The following is a 21,942-nucleotide window of genomic DNA, read 5'->3' on the forward strand; positions in this document are numbered from 1 at the left end:
GCCTTGGCAGAGCAAGATATTCCCCTGTTAAAAGGACGCATGAGGGGGAATCTCAAAGCACAGCAGCCAATTAAAATAGGACCTGCATTCAATTCAAATGTCAAATTCGGTGAGAAGCCGCTTTTCCCTTACAATTTGAAAAATTGACAGGATCCGCATATTCCCGCTGCTGTGAGAGAGGAGGGTGGAGGCAACCTATTTCAGTAGCTGAGGCAAGATCTATAAATTATAGATCAGGTGTGACATCATCATGGCCCGGCAGCTCCAGCAGCCGTGCTCTGCTCTATGCTATCCACAGGGGGCAGTGCAGGACTGCGGTATGATCAGACCCCCCCCCCACACATTTTTATCCTCCTCTCAGCAGTGAAGCCGGGACATCAAGTCACATGAGAGTGTGGAACATAAAGCTGGGGGCACATAGCAGAGTGTAAGTGTAGTAATACTGGACTGCAGCTCGAATCTCACTGTTGGTCATATTTGAGAAAAGACTCTGGTCATTTTCTCAAACCTTACAAGTGGAACCAAACTGAGGAAGACCACAAAACCCAACAGTGATCATGATGAGGCTGTTAAATGTTTTGTAAATCTCTCATTAAGACAGTGAGATATGAGCTGCTACTGTCCATCTACCCTCGGCGAGGGATCCCCGTGTTAATGTAATCTCTGTGGTGAGAAGTGCTAAACCATGCCGCGAGGGCAAAGTACTACAGTTGTTACACCTCTGCTCAAACTGGCTTTCATTCATCACGTCAGTAAACTTGTCAAGTCTATAAAAAGGTCAAACGACACAGGGTGTGTTCAGGGCTGCCTCCACCATTGATGACAATGAGGTCATGTCCTCAGTAGTTTTATTATTTATCTATTCATTTTATTTTGTGACAGAGGGAGGGGGGGGGGGGGGTCTATGGTGAGTGTTTTATAAACGGCTTCTATTTTTTGACTCAATGTGTTTAAATTTGACTACTTTTAAAAAAAAAAAGGAAAGACTCAGTTTTTCCAGGTCTGTATTAAAACAATAGTCAGGTGCCCGCAGTGTTTACGTGCTGTAATCGTTCCTCCTGTTCATACTGGCCCATTACGAGATCCCTCCCTTAATGCGCTTCCAATGCAAGTGACAAAATGCACAGTCCTCGTTCTGTGCAACAACATATTCAACATTTTATCTGAATATGAGGCTTCAGCAGTCTAAGACAAGTCAAGTGGGTATCTCCCAAAGTTACAATTCCCTTGCTGAGCTGCAGAGGAGGGACAGTAACGAAAGACAAAAGACTAACTCTACGACAGACTTGAAAAATTGTGAACAGATCCTTTAATCCAACAAAATAATACATTAATAAAAGGCCTCAGTATTTCTAAAATCCTGGCTACTGCCCTGGGTTGGATTTGATGAAAAGAAACTTTCTAAAGCCAGTTAAATCCAGCATGAAGAGCAATACTTCATAGCTTCATCCACAGGTGGCTTGTGTCTTTATGTCAAGTCAGTGGAGCTTGGCATTACTGAATGTAGACAATAGTGGTTTTTCATGTGGAGAAGCAGCTCATACGATATAAATAATGGAAATAATTTGCCTGTATTTAATCAAGCCTCTCAGCATTGCTCGAATGAATCATGCTTGAATCTAAAACTGTGACTAAAAATACTACTACCATGTTTATGAAGCTTTCTGGACACACCCCTGAGTTGAAGCTCCCCTTTGAGAGACATCATCGCTTTTACGATGTAATGAATGACGTCTTGCGGTTTTTCTCAGCCGTTACGATGTGCGTTCAATACTTTCAAAAGGCTGTAAGGCTGATCTGTATACAATTACACAAATCACAGCTAGTCTTCAATGGCTTATATCAGCTAGATTTTAATCTAGTGCTGCATCTTGTGCTGATTTGGGCTTTTTTGTTTACCATATTACAAGCCCTATTAAGTGTGGTTGTGCCTTGGCTACAATAAGTTGAGATATTTGTGATAAAATACTCTTAATGAGCCGCCACACTCAAATTTAGGAGATGCTTTTGCACTACTGTGTCTGCTCTCATGGTCTCAAGTGCAGAAAACCACATCTACATCTTCCTGAGTAAATACATGTTTACATATCTGCGTGCATGCTGATTTTAGTATGATCATAAGTGTATAATCATTGGAGTATTAAAAAGCTCCTCTGTGGCATCTTTACAATCTGGCTAAAAAAAAGGAGCTACTAGCCTAACCCCATGTTGCTTGTGTTTAGCTTTTAAAGCCTGGAAGGTAGTTAGGCTGCGATGTGAAAAGCTTCTAAATCCACCTGCAACCAGCTGAGCTCCACTGAGATTGTTGACTGGGGACCGATGTGATGGGAGATGCAGGTGCAACAGCTTTAAAAAAAAAAAAAAAAAAAAAGTCCTCTTACCGCCACGATGTGCAGCAGAACAGCCCCACTCTTTCGTTCTTGGATGGTGAAAAGGTCATCGGGGAACTCGTGTATTGCTGAGGAAAGAGTAAATGTCACAGTCACCACACATCAGCAGCATGACAGCGAGGTAACATGTCCCCGGCCCACCCCGAGAGGACTGTATGACTTCACGATGGGTGTTGGTCTCAGAGGAGCAGGCCTGAGATGCCCCGTTGGTTCAGCAGGCTTACGCTGAATTAATTTGGTTGCGGTTCCTATGTGAGTGTTATTCCCTCTCTTCTTGTTCCATCTTTTTTTTTTCCAACGGATTATCTAATACAACAAAAATGTCTTGTATACCTAAAAACAGGGCATCACAGCCAGAAGGGGTCAAATGCAAATTAAATAGCAGCCTGTGATCATCATCCAAAAAGAAAAAAAAGGCTGGAACCTCAAACAACATCAAGGGCTTTGAATTTTCAAAGGGACTGAAATGGTTCAACATTTTTTGAGAATCATCTTCAACCAGCAGTATGTCACACCACTCGGCAACCAATGACTTCATACCTATTCATGGAAGAAGAAAAACCGTCGACGGTCACATCTCCTCAAAAACTGATGTAATAGCTTGGGCTATATTAAGAGCCTGAAGTCATACAGAATTAAAGGCAAGCAGGCAGAAAAACCTCCCATGCTGAGGACTCATCATCCATCATCCAGAGCTCCAGCTGGAACACAGTGTGAACATGGTACCACCATACGGCTCACATCTCTGGGAGCACAACCGCGCCACGTGCACCTGGCTGGAGACAGAAGCTGGCCGTCTTCCTGACGGGACCCGGCCTCTGTCCGACCTGCAGGCTCGCATCTCGTCTTGCATCACTAGCATGTTGCCTACACCAGCTACAGCATAGCGGGGCTTTAAGCTCAATGCTAACATGCTCATGATGAACGAGATTGAAGCGGTAGAGAGTTTTTATTGTTGTTTTTGTTGTAGTGTTACCTGTAGGCAGTAAATACTCACCTAGGTTTTAAATTCTATCCTTATTGATGTGGTGGTATTTTGTCACAGTTTGCATCAAGTTTCTGTGTTGGAGGCTGGCCATTTGTGTCTACCTCTCATTGGATAACTGATGGAGACTCAGCCTTCTTGTTGAGTACATATAGGCTATGTTTTTTTTTTTACACATTCTGGAAGAGTCCCCCTGATGAAGGCCCCCTGCCAAATGATGTTGGTGGAATAAAGAAGATTCTTCCATTCAGTCGGCAAGTGTTGCAGAGTTGTTTTTATAACAACGGCAATGCTAACAGGTGCTCACAATGACCATTTTAGTTCACCATCTTGGTTTAGTGTGGTACCATGCTAACATTTGCTAATTAACACTGAGGCTGATGGTCACTGGTTCATGATATAATACCAGTAAAACTACACATCTAAGCCAGGGCATCACCTAAGCTAATATAATTCATCCCTAGAAGACTTGGCTATTTAACAAATTTCATGGCGATCAATAGTTGAGACATTTCACTCAACACCACAAATGTCAACCTCATGGTGGCGCTAGATGAAAAGTTTAGGGAACACCTAAGTCAGTAGGATTCACCCTCTGGGGAGCATGAACGTCTGTACAACGTTTCAGCCTGGATCAAAGTGGTGGACTGACCAAACTACAAATTGATCTAAAAAATAATAATCAAATACATGGGACTGCTTTGCTGTGGTCCTACTTATGCACGGTGCTCTTTTCAAATACACAAATGACGTGAGAACAAAATGCTTTAGTCTGAGCCAGCAGAACAATGCTGTTTCTAACAGAAAATAAAAGGCAAGGTTTGGGCCCTTGTCACATATGGACTCGTGAAGTGGAACAGTGCTCACCTGAGACTTCTCGCTGCATCTGTCCTAACCTCACCATCGCCTGTTTTTATGATATCCGATGGTGCACACATGACTGAATCAGTGCAGCATTTGGAACACTGCACAGGCGAATCAAATACTCCACAGTATGTAGTCTGAGCCCACTTAATCAACTGCATGCCTCCTGGATTTCACTCAATTACATCACATATATGGAGACGTGGTACATTTTGTATCTCCATATATCGTCTAACACTTTAATCTTTGCAACAGCACAAAGAGCCATGACACAAAGACTCTACAACGCTATTTCTGGCTCAAACGTATCCGACCTCGATTTGTTCGAGTTTTGTCGTCTCACGTGCAACGCTGCAGCCCTCTTACTGCCTCCATGACACAGTGAATGGATTAGAGGACAGAATAAAAGAAAAAGTTGAATGCATGAGTAATGTAGATTATGACCTTAAAATGTAATGAGAAACTGGAGAACACCTGGATGACATTGACATCTTACAGCAACATTGACTGAGGCAGGCGGCTTTAGCTCATTTCATTTCTGACAGGTTTATGTGCTGAATGAAATGTGTCGGAAAGCCGACGGCCCCAAGCAGAGGCGCAATCAATTACAGGATTTGTCAGCTGTGCCCTCAGAGGTGACTGAAAACAAACTGATGCCAATACAGAAGGCTAAACTCCTACTGATACCTCATGGAGAAAACAGCCCCACGCCCATACATTATTCTAGCTGCTGAAGGTTGCCTGTTAAGCTTCTGAAAAACATAAAGACTGGAAACCACGGGGAAAGTATCAGGTTTGAGTTTCCTGCTGTCCGAGTCTTTTCACCTCCTGCTTCCATGTTCAGCCACCAAACCTGCAGGTCTGCCATTAATCAATAATTAAATGCCTTTGCCATCCATGTTCTTTAGTTACTGGTTCACCCCATTGCCAGTGTATACAATCAGGTCTGGCTGAGAGTGTGTTAAAAATAGGTAATCACAAAAGGTGCTTAAAGGGCGCTAGCACTGGGCCAAGCAGCGAGATGACAGGCAGGCAGGGGTCACCTCCCAGTCCCTGTAAACATTCGACCAGACAGCGTCTACGGGGTTCGTCTGCGTCCCCTCACTGTAGAGGTCAAAGCGGACATGAACATGCCTCCACAGCGACGTCACAAGGACGGGACAGGACGTACACACCAGAGCGGGATAACACACAGATTGCTTAAGTGATGCATCTCAAATGAGGCCCATAAATAGAATCATAAATAATATGCAGCGCAGTTCATTTGTTCATTGAAGTGTCATTTTTACAGAAATGGAAGAAATTGGAGAAGGCACACTGTTATGATGCGTTGTGGATGCATTTATTGTAGAAATGATTAGTCGACAGAAAATCAATTCCAATATTACTAATAATTTATAAAGCAAAAATGACCAAACGCTTGCAGGTTGCAATTTCATAAAATGCAAATAATAATAAATGCAAAGAGTTTCTGGCTGCAACCCACAATTATTTTCATTATCGTTTTAATCTGCTGATTACTTTAAGTTAATCGATTCTTTGGTCTGTAGAATATCAAAACAAATTGTTTTGCCTGATCAACACTCAGTTTACTATTGTATAAGACAAAGTAAAGCAGCAAATCTTCACAAGTGAAATAGGGAATGTTTGGCGTTTTTGCTGGAACAGTATTTATTTTTGGTCAACTGATAGATTTTGGCTCTAAAAAGAGTTTTGCTTGCTTGCTTTTCACCATTTTATATAAACATTGATTACTTACTACACTTTAGAGAACATAATTCTTAATGTTTTAAACTGATAAGTTTCAGCCTAAATGTATCATGCAATATGGCATTGAGGTACAGACGTGCAGAGATACATAAATATTTGGCATCTTGAAACAAATGATGTGCCAATTGGTTATTAATTACACCAGAAAGTCTTCAGGTAAACATGTTTAAGATGAGCAGCGCCAAGCAAGCTGCTTTTAAAATCTGCACTGCTGAACAAAAGGTTTTGTGATTGTACAAATCTGAACTACAACTTCTATCTATCCTGCTGTTCTCGTGTTTGCGTGGGACTGCTTTCTTTTTTGGAGGCGACAGGGGAGGGAGAGCGTGAGCGGGGGACGTCAGGCAGGAGGCACAAAACAAGTCCTCTTCAGAAGCTAAGCTACAAATCTATAAATAAACCCTGGATTCTCTGTTTGGACACCTGACTGTGCCGCTTATGCAAGAAATTACTGGCAACACTTTTGTTCATCTGTCTCCCCCCCCCCCACCCCCCCTCCTCCTATCAACCCCAGAAGTAATTACAAGTCCTCGCAAGAAGTGTTGGAAGGATTTTATGAGACGCAGTGCTGCCATCGCTGTGTATACTGTGGTCAGTTAGGAACAGTATGAAAAAGATCAGGGAGTGTCAGAGAAGAGTGGTGGGACTTTTCTTGGGAGACTTCGTCGTATTTTCTTTTGTGTTCTTACCCCAGATGTATATTTTATTGCAGCCTTCCCTTGCGAGATAAGAAAAATAAAAAATTATAAATGGAGGAACACTTTGCTATCAGCACAGGATAGTAATTAAAAAAAAAAACTCAAGTCTTACATATATTGTCTCTATACGTCACTTTCCTCAGTTTTAAGTCTTGCTTAACATAAAAAAAAAAACCTCTCAGATAACCATAATTTATTGAGGCATTAAAGCCAGACCATGCCAGCCATTCTTTACATTTGTGCAATTATTATTCCATAATCTGGTAATATTCCAGATATTATGGTGCCGTTACATAATGGAGCTCAGTATCGGGTGCCGGCTGTTGTCCCAGAGATGGGACAGTGCAAAAAGTGAGCCAGGTCTTCACCCAACGCTGTGGTGGCCTGGGCATTACAAAAAAGATGCACCGACTGAGATGGCGGCATGCAAAGAACACGTTTTTACAAGTCTGAGGTCTACTAAATCTTAAAATAGATCATGCCGAAAGAGGAAAAACAATGCCATCATGTATCAAACAGCCAAATAAAAATATTGTGATGTTAGCAAGATGTTTTGGCAGAGAGCCTGGTGCTACCTTCTGTCACAGCCCGCTCACGACCCACAGCCAGGTCATTAACAGAATATAGTTTGACACTCCAGTGCAGTAGTCAAGAGACTCTTCAGAGGAGAACGATTCCTCTGGGTCATTATTAGTCCATTAGATAATTAGCTTGCTCCGGCAGACATCAGTGAGCAGCATGACTCGCCTGCAATCAGCTTCTTGTAAACATATCATCATCACGAGTCGCCTTATTGGAAAATCTAAGTCACGCAGAAACGATAAGTTCTGAAATGAGCAGGGGGGGCTAGGTTAACCCCAAAACACACACACACACACACACACGATTATCCTCTCGTTACGTCAATACTTCCACATGCTCAAACATCACATGCACAGCTGCTCTCACATGGTCAGGTACGCACTTAAAACACATGCCATTTCACCTGCATGAACACACTCGCATACCTATTACACTTCTACTTTTAGCATGAATTCCCTTCAGCCTTTATGCGACGGTATGTATGAGTGTGAGTGGTGTGAGTGGTGAGTGACACCGCTGTGAAACGTATGCATTCAGCTGTGTACAGGAGAAATAGGTAAACAACTCCCTCAGGGTGAGGTATGGATCTGCAACGACAAAGAGGGAACAGAGCTACCTTTGCTGCTGTGACTATACGCCTTTAAACCTGGTGAAATGTCCTTTCTAGCCTCAGTTTTAATTTTAAAAAATGGTACTCCACACTCGCCACAAGCAGGACAGAGTGAAAGTTTGAGTAACAAAAAGGCAGCACAAAATGTGAATGAATAAATACATAAAGAGGTCAGGCGTGTTTGAACTGCACAGCGGGGAGAGTGCTCTGTGCAGGTGCTCGTGCCTGCGCTGCCCCTCTATGCTGCATTGTTCCACCATTGGCATGCGAGCAAGAAGCAAAGCGAGGTCAGTTTCCATTATGCACAGCAGCATAATCCCCGCTTGTGTAATTCCCTTTTAAAAAGCCTCCTTCTGGTGTTTCCCTGGGAGTTGACAAACCTGCATTCCAATGTGGACCGGCTACTACACGCTGGCAGATTTACCCCTCATGTTGCCGCCAAATTTCCTGCCTACACCCCCCCCCCGCCCCCCAAAAAAAACCTCCATCCCCGCGTTTGCCTCAAATCCTGCCTTTTCTTTTCAGCAGAAGTCACGCTCTTCACACTAACTAACATTTACACCAAATCAACACTGCAGCTTTTGCAGGGTCATGACACTTCTGCTTTGGGCCAGAGTTCCTCCTCAACCACGCCACGTCTCATGCCTAACATGCAACATGTGCAGCCCCTTCCCATTAGCAGATTAGTGCCATATCTAAAGCCACTACAATCAAATCCCGTCGGATTAATTCATAGTACAAACCGAGCCACACTAAAACCTTTGCTTTGTTGTTCATTTCTGCTTTTGCACTGTCGTCTACTTCTACCAGGCCAATTATGGCACACAAGTGAGACTTTTCAATATATGGCATTAGCAGCATCTTTATTAAAAGCAAATTATTCCTCCTCCAGAACATTAGCCATGGTGCTCTGCCCCCCTCTCCAATTTTCTCTGCTCCACAGTTGGCATCAGTTGGCCCCACATGGGGGAGGGGGGGGGGGGTTACATATGAGAGGGTATAATCTAATATTCTGTGTCCCCACATAAATCTCAAGTCTCTGATCATACCCCTCACACAGCCTGGAAGAGCTCATAAAACATAAGAAATAAAACAGCCATTACTTTTGTTCCAGACTTATTGCAACTTGTCAAATTTAGGAGAAAAAGTGGGAGCACATTTGTTCCATTCGTCACGGGATCGCTACAGGGGAAATGCATCTCAAGGGGTGGTATGACTCAAGGTCTACATGTGACTTAACTAAAAGAGTATTCAGAGGTCGAATCAGTCCCTTGCAGTGTGATTTAGTCCTTTGTAGATCACAAGCATGCATTGTAATCAAGCAGGAGCATAAAAAAAACTGTCTGGACAGCACCTTGTGTTTTCCAGGACTTATTACTGAATGGCCAATAAAAAGAGGCACTTATGATGAATGGCTGCCTGAGCAGCACAAGTCTCAGGACAAGCAAAACAACATTAGCACCCCGTGAAAGCAGGAAAGGGCTCCCTCGCTGATCACAGAAATAATGAGGAAAAGGCAGAGAGACCAAAGCTGGCTGAGCGTAATCTACGCAGCCCACAAACAGCAGCTTAATTAAAACAGAGCTTCAGATGTTGCACACACTCAGCATAAAACCAAAAGCCTCCAATAACAATTCTCATCCAATCGAGCCCGGGTCCATCGAAGGTTAGTGCTTTCCCCTTCAGGGGTGCACACCAGTGCCATCACTGGTCCACTGCTGGATCATCAGCTCTGGACAAACAACTGCACAGGGAATTAGGACAAACACTCGGATCTGTGTGCCAACATGTGTCTCGCTTATTATTAGTCTATTCAGTTCTTGGGAAATGTGTAGATTGTTAAACAAGTTTGTCATCCTAGAAAGATGTTTGACTTTTTCCACAGACAAAGTAGATCCCTGTGAAGTTATAGCAACACTAGCTAATCCAAGTGGGTCGTTCCTGTGTACTGTCAGTCAGACTTTACAAAGCTTGCCTTGATATACGATTGTTTGCTTGAGGCACGTTTTGCAAAATCTCTCCATACAGAGTTGGTGAGCACAGAGCTGCGCTGAGTAATAGATTATTTCTTTAAATCTTGTCCAGGAATCACATCAACAAAAAAGCTTAGTGTGATTTTATCTTACCAAACAAATAAACCTTTTACAAGAATCAAGTGCCATTTTCTAGATACATGCAGTGATTCGACTGATTATTCTTGTTTCAAGATATTGATGCTCATTCCATCATACAATTCCTTAAACATATCAAACTAAATGACTTGTTTGCAGTATGATATAGTGTATTGTATACTCCCACAACTGGCCAAATCAGAGCAACCGGTCAACTGAGGGGCCTGACGTCTGCAGCTATGACGGGATTATTCACGAGACCAAGACCCAAGAACAAAGAGTCATAAGATCAGCTCACACTGACGAGGCAGAACAGTGGCGCCATTAGAGGAAGGAGGACTAGAGCTGATGAGAAATGTGTGGAATGTGAAAGTACAGTCTGGTGCCTCCAGTGCAGAAGACATTTGAATGGAAAAGGAAAAAAAAAAAAAAGTAATCCGGGAGGATTAACAGGAAAACTTCATGCACATGATCTTGTCATTTGGGGCTCATTTCAAGAGGACCCCACTATTCAAAAATGTTTGTTTTCCTTGTTTATATATATATATATATATATATATATATATAAAAAAATATATATATAAAATAGCAGGTTGTGGCACCAATGATTCAGTAATCCCTGAGGGATTCTGCCTGCTGTAATGAAGTAATAGCCAGTTAGTCCTTACTGGGTCACTTGTGATGCTGCAAAAACCGGTACATTTTCAAATTACTTCCTAAATTGTCTGCGCCCTGGTGTCATCCCCTGTGTACTAGCCAATACAAATAGTAATACGAATCCCAATATTGAGTTGGACCCCATTTAAGCAAAATAATTATTCTCAGGTCTTAAAAATCCTCCTTCAACAGGTCTCCTTTCCACCTACATTTCCACTTTGTGACTTTAGATTTAGGAGGTTTTTGTAAAGGTTAGAGCAGGTAGTCCCTACACTCTGTACGGCCAGTTAATATCACAGTACATAGAAGAACATACATTTATCATCAAATGGCCGAATGGGACTAAACCTCTAACCCTGGTAGCTTTAATGCCATGTTTTTTTTTCCCCACATTGAGCAATTGTGCTCGAGTCTCAGGCCGTTCTTCCTTTCCGAGAGAGTTTGGGAACATTGTGATTTGGGCCGTTTATGTGCCCCCAAGTGGAAACACGGGGAGAGCTGCGGCCCAAGTGGCGGACTGTGTACATAGACAGTTCCAAAGTACACCAGATGCTCCCATGCTCATTTTGGGGGATTAAAACCATTGCAAACCTGAAATGGGTTTACCTGGGTTTGAACAGTGAAATATCCAGGATGCATATACAGCTAGAGCCAAACCACCGCTGTCCAATTCTGATCACAACACTGTTCAGCTCATTCCCACCCACCGTTCAGTCCTTAAGAGGAGCAAACCCCTTTGTTAAAACTGCTAAGTCTGGTCCACTGACAGTATTGAAACTCTGAAGGGGTGTTACTTGAGCACAGACTGGGACATCCTCCATGAGTCGGATTTGAAGAAAGCACAGAAGTCATCACTTCAACTTCTGTGCGCTTGCAGCACAAAACGGAGCTGAACCAGAGACTCAACACAGCTAAAACACAATACAGGGAATCCATTGAAAAGGCCACTATGAAATCTATTATACTATGGCAAACAATTTGAACAACGTTAGGTTTGATTCACATGATTTCTCATTAGATTGTGACAGTGTCAATAGCACCATAACAATTGATGACGAGTTCCAGGGAAGTCACAAGACAAACACAACAATAAAGGCAATAAGGTCCTGCTGGTGTCTCAGCTTTCCTTTTGAAGCCGAGGAACCTACACCAGCCTGGGTCTTTCAAAAAGCTCCGTTGATTTACATACAGCTCCATCTCTCTGGAAAACAGCAATCATTACTCTTCATACAAAACAAACCTGTCCCCCAAGGAAATAATGACTACAGACCAGTAGCCAGCAGCCCTGACCTCTATTGTAATGAAGTGTCTGGAAAAGTTGATGTTGTGGAAGCTGAAGTCAAACATAAATGGAGAGCTAGATTCTTATTAGTTTGCCTATAAAGACAATCGTGGCACCGATGGTGCAATACGAACCACAATACACTATTATTTTGCAACACCTTGAAAACCCCAAGGCCTACACCAACTACAACTGCTGTTTGTAGACTTCAGCTCTGCAGCCACACATCCTTCTCAGTAAACTCAGATGTCTGTCAACACATCGATCATCAGGTGGTATCAACCACCAACAGGACCGAGTGAACCAGACATTATCCCCTTAATGCTTGTATCACCCAGGTTCATTCTTACAAATACTTGGGTGTACATATCGACTGTAATCTGTCCAGGAATGTCCATGTGAATTCTGTACGCACTAGGGTCCAACAGTTATTTTATCCTGCTGTGATAGAGAGTATATTACTTTATAGAATCTCAGCTTTGTTTGCTAACATATCAGGTAAGTTAAATAAATAAGACTGGTCGACACAGGAGTGAAAGTGATGGGGGTGAGGGCACATCCCTCCCTCCCTCTAAATGCTCTTCGAGAAGACTGTAGTAAAACAGGCTTGGCGAATTAATGCCGACCCCGCCCATGTCCTGCCCATGTCCTGCATTCAGCATACGAACTGCTCCCATCAAGTAGACGCTACAGGGTTCCAATTAAATACAGGAAAAGATACCCGAGTAGGTATAAAAACTCTTTCATCCCTCCATCAGTGAATCTCCTAAACTCAGGACATAAAGGTGTGAATTGTGCAGAATCACACAAAGCTCAGGTGAGCCAGCAGTTGTAAAACAAAACACAGATACAATTCAAATGACATGGAAATGAAAAACAAAAGACAAACAAATGACATGTCTTCCCGTCGCTGCTGGTTCACGTGTACCATTTCAAATCAACACTACTATGAAAAACGGAGCTTCAATGTTCCTCGGAGCCTGATGCAGACGTCAGCAGTGTCAGTGGAACCGCACAGCATACAGTCCCATATAAGTCATTATGGAGAATGCCGCTTCCTTTAAGTGTACCAAAGATGCTGTAACATAATCAATATCTGACCCTTTTAATAGCCCTGTCAGTGCTTATTATAGCACAAGTAACTAAACTGAGTCAGAACAATAGAGGCCCAACAAGGAGGTGAATTAAAAGCAGCATATCAACTCTAGTGAGCTATTGGGTGTTTCTTTGAGTTTTTCCAACAATTCTATTGATTTATTGTTTTTTCTCTCCTTGAACAATACATTCCCTTAAATACAGTTCACCAATAGATAATTGTGTATTTAATGATCTTCAGACTGTATTAGTCATCCCCTGTGTGGTAATTGGTGAATTCGGAGCTGGTGCACAAAGGTCAATATCATCAGATCTTTTAAGAATCTAAATTATTGCATTTAAAAAGAATTTCCTGGCGTAATGGGTCTCAATAAAGACTTGTTTGTCTCTATCAAAACTGGCTCTAGCGTTCATTGGTCTCCACTTTTAACACAATAAGGAGATCTTGACGATAGCATTGGCGGAACATGACAAATTTAAGGCAGTATTAATTGATTTTTTTTGGCCACTTGGGGGCATTATCGCACAGAGCAACATTAACATTCATCTGTGGTCGTGTTTCTGTCCACATGTCCACCTCAGCTTCTTTTGCTCAAAACAGAGCTGCTGAGGGAAATATCTGGCCCTTCAGCTTCTAAATGCTCCACTACGTTCACCAGCTAGTCGCTAACTGCAATTTGGTGCTGGGCAGGTAACGTACAGTGGGTTTTCCAGGGCTTTTTGCTGGGGAAAAAAAAATGCCCGCTGTGTCTGGTCATTGACGAGAGCAGTGAGAGTAAAAAAAACAGTTGGGTCACGTGGCATGATACCAAAACAATGACCCGGAGGACGCTACAATGCTCGGTGGAGCTGAGGAAACCTGCAGGGTCGGGTGATAATTCTCTGCTGGTCCATCACTATGAGCGACCTCTTTCACATTACAGTCATTGATTGGTGCAGCTTTAATCTCACAGAACAGCATACCTGGCGCTGAACAGTTCTTCTGCTCAGTTTCGTTGTCTGGTACTGAAGCCATTAGCCGTCTTCCCCAGTGTTCAACGTCCGGATGTCCCTCCACTATCATCCCATGGCCTGCAACAGGAAACAAAACACATTTGGTTATCATACATTCAACAAAATATCTAAGCATGAAGCTAAGTGTGCAAGTTTACAGCGCACATGTCGGGGGTCACTGCTAAAAATCTCCTGGAACGATCCTAAAAGCCTTTTCTTTCGCTGCATGGAAACCTTGAAACTCCATTTTGCACATTGTAAAAAAAACAGCAATCAAAACTAACATGGCCGCTCTTGCACAGAGTATGTTTGATGACCCAAAACATCCATGATCATGATCACGGCCATTAATCCAAATAAGGTTGCTTTGCTTTAATCCCTTAAAAGTTTTCATTTATGTAGATATGACATTTTCATCTGGCGGCAGCAATAACACATCAAAATGCAGCTGCTGCACAATTATGTTTTGGGGTGGGAGAGTGGGGGGGGAGGGGGGAGCACACAAGTTTCATTTTTCATTAAACTGCTCTTAAGCCTGCGTAATGAGGACAAAAAACTGCAGTCCCAAATCTATTATGTAAAAATCATAACGAGCTGAGCAACTTGCAATTTTCATAAAATGTCATCATACAAATGCAATGTTGAATTGACAAAGCAACAGACTACCGCTGTCTGGCTTTTCACTGTAGGTTACACAATAGTTGTGAAAGACCTTATGTAGCAGTAGACGCACATGACCTCAGTGTTTGCAAGTGTCTCCCTGACCATGTGAATGTCCGTGTGATCACTCCGTCTCAGGAGGCTGATTCCCCTCCTGACAATGACAAGGATTAATTCAATTTTATTTATATAGCGCCAAGTCACAAAAGTCACCTCATGACACTTTACAAACAGGCCGTACTCTTTATAATGCTATTTAAGAATTAATCTATTACTACTACTGTTAATGTTCGTTTTGTCTGACCAACAGTCCAAAACCCAAAAGATATTCAGTTTAACATCACAGAAATCTTTACTTTTTAAAAAAGCATTAAAATATTGATTTTTAGGCACCGTTATTCATTTTCACCTTCCGGTTAGTGTTTTTCTGAAGTCCTCTACCTGGGCCGAACGGTATTTCTGGTGTACTGACACAAAAGCGGCAGAAGCAGCCACATTAAATGGCTTTCAATCCAGTATAGTTAGACAGCCTGATGATCAGCAGGCGCTGGACAAACAGATTGTACACAAGGCGACTGCAGCTGCTTCCCACAGCTCTACAATCCAAAAAGACCAAACCCTCCAGTCATCGCTCCAACCTGTTCCTGCTCACTAACCAGCTCAGTGTCACTCCTCTACTGCCTCTGGTCTCCCCTTTGTTTCAATTGAATCTAGCAATGCTCAAATAAATAAAAAAAAACACTGGCCTGTCTTAATGCCAGGGGAAGGACATGGATGCCAATTTGCAAACACAACAAACATGGGCACGGTGCCAGGAGATGATCACTTCTGTCATACAGAGCAATAAAAGAGTCATGTGAGGGGTGAATGGGCTGACCGTCCACATTTACACAAACTGGTTTGGACATAGTGGATTATTTTAATTTTGTTTTTTGCAATTTCTCCAGGCAGTTATGTGTAGAATCACTTGACCACAACTATGAAATTGTCTGTTTTTAAAACACAATTTGTGTGTGCGTGAGTTTGTGTGTGTTTGTGTGGACATGGGCAGTTTAGTGTACTGTGCTCTCCCTGCCAAGCATCTGAAAGGAAAAACAATGAAGATTCTGTCAGTACCTGTAGGCAGGCTGGGGGTAAAATAAAGGCTGCAGTCTGTTGTTGGCACGACTCACTTTTGATTAAATCTTATTCTTCGTGTTCAATGACCACCAGTGTTCTGGCGTCATGGAGAACTTGGAGGTTTTGATTACCCTTGATTAACTCTCGTTAGTTTGTCGGCAGGAAATCCCAAATACTTGAGATTGTCAGTGGAATTCGATGCACAGGGAAGGGATTAGCCAAGAGTCAATTGCTTTGCCTCGACAGTGATTTGGATGTGTGATCAAACAGTTTTCTTTCTTTCTGCGTTTGTATATTGTTGTTTAACTGACCTGTAAATTGACATTTGACTCCAATTTCGTCTTTATGTGTTTGCCGGGGTCAAGACATCAGTGTATCTTTAGATAGGGTGTAAAAGTAGAGCTGCAGCATGTAGTCAATTACTCGATCGAGAGAAAAGACGTCAGCTATTTTGATAGTTGATTCATCGTTTAAGCCATTTTTCTAAGTAAAAATGCCAAATATTGCTTCAAGCCAAGCCTCTTAAATGTGAATATTTGCTGGTTTATAGATATTGTTACTTATTATCTTTTATTTTTGGATTGGTCACACAAAACAAAACATTTGAAGATGTCGCCATCGTAAAGGACACTCCGATAATCGATAGTGAAAATAATCATAACAAGATTTCAAATTGCTCAGTGTTGATGGAGGTTTATAGTCTGTGTGCCTGTTACTTTATAGATAAGCACATCTGTGTTACACTGCTTGGTATCCACACAACATAAGAACCGCCGGAAATTCTGATATGTGCAGGGCAGAAAGATGTTATGGTAAAGAGAGACTAAATCTTCCTGCTACTTTGGAGCAGAAACAAAGAAATTAGCTGAAATAGGATAAAAAAGGCTGCGACTACACCTCTATCAGACTATATTGAGTCGCAGAGGGAGACAACAGTGTGCAAGCAACAATAGAGAATACAGAAGTAATGTCATCCTCCAGGTCTGTCCAATCAGCTCAGCAGGAAGATGGACCAAGGACAACCATCCATCAATCTTTCTGTGCGGTTAACATACTCTGCTTATGAAGAGTATTCACAGTATTCCTGTTGCCAAAGACATCTCCAACACAGTCCTCCCCCCTCCCCTCCCCTCCCCTCCACTCCCCCTGGCTATCACAGTCAGCCTGCTGCAGCTACCTGTCAGAGCTGAGCCCTGCCCAGCTTCCGAAAAACACCTGTTCCAGTCCCCCATGCGGAGCCTCCATCACACGTACACGCAGCCTGATCAGCATGCACGACAGCATGTCGCGCCCCACCCCTCTTTATGGAGATGTAACCCAGGAGTAGTACATCAAATCCCATCCATCTGGACCATTCAGCACATCAACACTCCCCCACACTGCTATCAATCAAACGGGTGGCAAACGCAGGGCACAGGTTTTACTGTGACATGACAAATGCTTGTCCCCGTTGTGATAGCTGAAAGATGAGAAGGCCACAGCTATTCAATTAGACAGATCTGATTATGGTGAGCTTTGGTTCTCATGGGTTCAGAGGGGATTTCTGGCTCTCTCTCACACACACACACACACACACACACTCTTCTCATGCGTGTCACCTTGAAATCCCAGCATCACCACCACCTCGGCTGCTGCTGCTGGTGGTCAAACAGGCTGAAAATTCACGAGAAACATCTTCTGTCAAATACCCCCACATGACAATCACTGTGCAGGTCAGGCGGACTTGATTAAATGAAAAAAGGCAAGCCATTAGTGGCCGAGGGTGGGGGGGCTTACTTTGGCTCCCTGTGCCTGCCTTGGAGATAAGAGATTTGCACTCGCCTGTATGATATCATTCCAGAATAATCTTTTAAGCCTCTTGTTGTTTTTAATGTAATTAATAAAACTCTCGATACATCCGTTAGAGATCTACAGTCAGGCAGTAGTTGTGGGGAATTTACAACCGCTTTCAGCCCCTGGGACTAAGTGGTTGCAGATGGACAGATCCCTGGACATGGTCTGGGGCTGAGGCTTAGGGTTAGAAGCACTTTGAGGGGGGGGGGTAGACCTCTTCTCTTTTACGCCCGCAAATATTCCTGATATAAAATGCAGCAGTAAGTCTCTCCTGCACTAAAAATGTTTGCAAGATTCATGTTGGCACTGAGCAGGGTCCTCATGTTCCCCTCATATGAACAGTGCTGTCACAGGGGTGCGTTTGGTCTTGTTAACCTCTGATCCCAGTGGCGTGTCAGATATCATTCTTCACCAGCAAAATGTCAAGGTTGGTCGTTAGATTACATAACCGTGTGGGATGCTCTGCGTGTCAGTGTTTGCACGGGCCCGAGGTAAGAGTTTTGACATGTGTGCATGGGAGGGCATGTTGTTTGTGGAGTGTGTGTGTGTGTGTGTGTGCGCGCCTGCATGTGGGCATGACACGCATCACGCATGATCAGCCATCTGAGTCGTCTGCTCAGCGCACACCTCGGGCATCAGCTACGAATATTGCAACATTCAAGCGAAAACATCCCAATGTTTATCGCCCACCCTCCCCTTTAAAACGATCGTCTGTGGCCTCTGCGTAAAATCTGCATCCCTCGATGGCCATGCGGAACCCGGGAGCGCGATGATGCTCGAGTGTGGTTGAGGTGATCCGCTGTGTGCAATGGTGTGTGAAGCCCCCGGCCAGACGCGATGATGCCAGAATGAACCACGATCCCGAGCTCCGGTGTAGTGTGACCGACGATGCGCCTGGCGCCAAAAGAAAACGACGGCAAAAAAAAAAAAAATAATAATAATAATATGGGAGATAAACGCAAAGCGCAAACAAACCAGAACCAAAACTGCGTCCGTTCTGGGGTCGGTTACTCGATCGCTGTGTGCATGTGGAGCATGAAGTGTGCGTGTGCCGTGATTATGAGCCTGCCTCTCAAAATTAAAGAACGTGCCGCTGCCACGGCGCGCACACTGCGGCATACACGGACAAACAGACGCATGAACACCACCAACATTGAGATTTACCAACAACAACAACAACAACAAAAAGAAAGAATAATATGCTGTGACCTGGCAACATGTGCAGCTGACTTTTTCTACTGAGCGTGATGGGCCAGAAACACCCAACGCGTCCTGGGCTATTTTCTGCATTTCAATGCAAACTACACACTTTCATCTAAACGGGCAGAAAAGCACAATCGGAGGCACCGCATACGCATTTCGGACAGGAAGAGCCCGCTCCTGTTTGACAATGCAAACGCACACAGGGCTTTGATCCCATGCCCTTGACATTAAAGCGTATCGGTTTGTTTCTGTGATCGATGAGAGGTGGCTCCGTTATTACAATTAACTGGCGTGCGTGTGGGTGCGTGATTTCACTGCAGATTTCTGAGCCGTTCCGCTCCGTCCCCGGCTCGCTGTGCCCCGGTGCATCTCAGCAGTCTCTCCCCCCCCCACCCCCCCCCACTCACCTGTCTTGGTCAACAGCGCCGACATGCTCCACGCCACGAAGAGGACACTGCAGATAAAGCACACCTGCACGAAAAGCATCTCCCTCCTCTTGCGAACTTTAAATATCTTCGCAATGATTGTCTTTTTGGATGCGCTCACGGTGTCGGTGTCGTCCCGCTCCATGCCTCGCAGCTCGGCCGGCGGCCACTTTTTTTTTGTTGCGTCCTTGAGAGCCGAAGAAACTGCCGCCCCGCTTGCCTCTTCACACGGAACACAGCCGGGATGTGGTCCTCATTTCAAGCCGTCCAGGGCGCAGATGGAGAGTAGTGAAGCGCACCGTTTTCTCTCTCCCCCCCCCCACCCCCCTCCCCGCCCCCCTTTTCTCGTCTCCGCCGCTAAGGAGATGCCTCTCAGCTGCTCGGACTGGTAGACTGGGCAATGTCAAACACGGCGGTCAAATTCCGATGTAGGCTGGCTCTCCAAATCAATTCAGCTACGCTCCTGAATTCGGATTCTGCGAGAGGACGAGTGTCGGACGGTCTCCCATTGCAGCGTGCATCCTGTCCCGTGGAGAGAGAGAGAGAAATATCAGCTGCAATATCCTCTGTCCGTGTAGTTTCTGTGATTGGCACAGAATGCGTCAGTGTCCTCTCGCAAACACGGGATCTCTCAGCTGCGCCGTGTCGCGAACTCCACGCACCTGCGCCTGTTGAGTGAAACCAATCCGTGCTCATCAAGGTTAATTGTTAAATTCGGGCAGCAGTCGTGCCGCTCGCTCCGCTCGGGCGCCTCCCCCTTCGCATGAATTCCTCCTCAGTGCGGAGGAGCCGTGCTGGTGAGAGAGGACCGTCAGCTGCCCTCCTACCGTGCGCCCTTCATCCCCTCCAATCAGACCGGGCCCCTTTAACTTGACCGAAGACTGCATATGCAAACGCACCGAGAAATCACGCTTTCCTTCTTCTGTCTCTCTGCTTGTCCACCTCGACCCCCTCCGGACAGCCGCTCATCGATCGCCCTGGACCCCCTGGAGTCTGGAGGTCTGTCACGTTATTTGCGCGTGGCCGCGAGATCAAACGTGTAGGTTGGATTTGTGCGGGCGAGGCAAGCCCTATCATGCTACTCAAAGCGAGCCCAAACACACCTACCGCTGCTGTGTTATGAAACCAAATCCAATATCTTCCTGGGTCCCGAGCACAGCCCCTTTTAATAACTGGCCTGCAACTCACCTGCTCTCCTCCTGCTGATATCATGCTGAATAATTGAGGTTATAGATCTTCAGGCTCACGGGCATCAAATCTACAGCCATGAAATCATTTCTCACTGCCTGAAGGGTTTTTTCTTTTCTTTTTTTTTTTTTGTGCCAAGATTATAATGGTTTATGCTCTCAGAAAATTGCTTGACACAAACAGCCGTTTGACCTGCACATAGTAGCAATGAATAGCAGGGACCTTCTGTGTCAGTGTGGCAGTAGTAAATTAAATGTGGGTAAAATATGTCCTGCAGTCAGGGATGATTATAAGCCAAACAATTACCATTATAATATATATCTATTGTGCTGTATGGACAGAAATGCATTCATGTGAAAGAGCCTCGCTTCACTTTTATGTGTCAAATGAATCTTCCACAAATGTACATGTCGTGCTTAAAACGCGGAGTCGAACTGGACTCTTAGCCTCCACGACACCCCTAATTAGCCCTGCAAGTGTGTCACCAATGGGGGCCAACTGAGGACTCCCTAGAGTCCCGGAGACTCTCCAAGGCATGCCATTGCTGAAAGTCAGGTCATTGCTCACCTATTATTTGTTATTTTTGCCGCTGTCACCTCAAGCTGTCACTTTGTTAATGGTTGTTTCTGTGTTATGGGAAATAATTGGACGGTTTTATTCCCCAGACTCCAAACGAATGGAAAGATCAATATATGAATAGACACTGTACTTTGATAGGAGTAGCCAGTTATCATGATAGCCGAATCAAGTGTAGTTTAATGTTGTGGTTGGGAAAAAGCACCACAGACAGGCTGGTTATTCCCAATACATCATCTCTTTTATCCATTTGTCTTGTGTTTCCTCCCTCAACACATAGAAGAGTGAGATTCAAAGTTGTTTACCACGGTGTTGGTAAGAAATGCCCTGCTGTTTTCTCTAATGCAGATCTCCTCTGTTATTACCCAGCTGTATATGTATCACTTCCCATTATTGAACTTTTAATAGTTTGGCCCATTCAATTAAGAGCGGATGAAGTTTGCACTTACAAAACCTTTAAAGAAAGTCTTCCACATTTTGGGAAATACGCTTATTCACTTCCTTAGAAAGTTACAGAGAGTTAGATTAATACCACTCTCAAAAATAAAGGCTACAGTCAGGAGTCGGTTAGCGTAGCTTAGCATAAAGAGCAGCTCTTCTCAAGCTTAGAATTACAATTTGTGGTATTATGGGGGGTTGTGTGCTGGACTATTTCTTGGCCGGGTGCAGTCACATATTGTCCACCAACAAACGTGATATAATGTGCTAATCAGTGAGCTTTAGAGGTGCTAGTAGGTGGATGTTATTAGATTTGGATGGAGCCAGGCTAGCTGTAAGCTAACCAACTCCTGACTGTGGCTTCATAGTTAACAGACAGACATGAGAGAGGTATCTTTTCATCTAATTCTCAGCGAGACAGCGATTAAGCAAATAAATGTCAATCTATTCCTTTAGCACTTGA

At 44.0% G+C, this 21,942-nt stretch overlaps 1 protein-coding gene across 2 annotated transcripts in view; it reads right to left on the reverse strand.

The window, feature by feature from the left end:
- Positions 1-19,422, reverse strand: part of slc24a4b (solute carrier family 24 member 4b) — a 31,896-nt gene extending 12,474 nt beyond the window's left edge. For both annotated transcript variants that reach the window (XM_070925646.1, XM_070925645.1), the window contains exons 1-3: positions 19,260-19,422; positions 14,008-14,115; positions 2,382-2,458 (exon numbers count right to left, since the gene is read on the reverse strand). In XM_070925646.1, coding sequence (XP_070781747.1) covers positions 2,382-2,458; positions 14,008-14,115; positions 19,260-19,422 — 348 coding nt within the window. The remainder of the gene's footprint in view (positions 1-2,381; positions 2,459-14,007; positions 14,116-19,259) is intronic.
- Positions 19,423-21,942: the final 2,520 nt, after the last annotated feature.

Source organism: Enoplosus armatus, chromosome 19 (genome assembly GCF_043641665.1).
Source record: "Enoplosus armatus isolate fEnoArm2 chromosome 19, fEnoArm2.hap1, whole genome shotgun sequence".
NCBI classification, from domain to species: Eukaryota; Metazoa; Chordata; class Actinopteri; order Centrarchiformes; family Enoplosidae; genus Enoplosus; species Enoplosus armatus.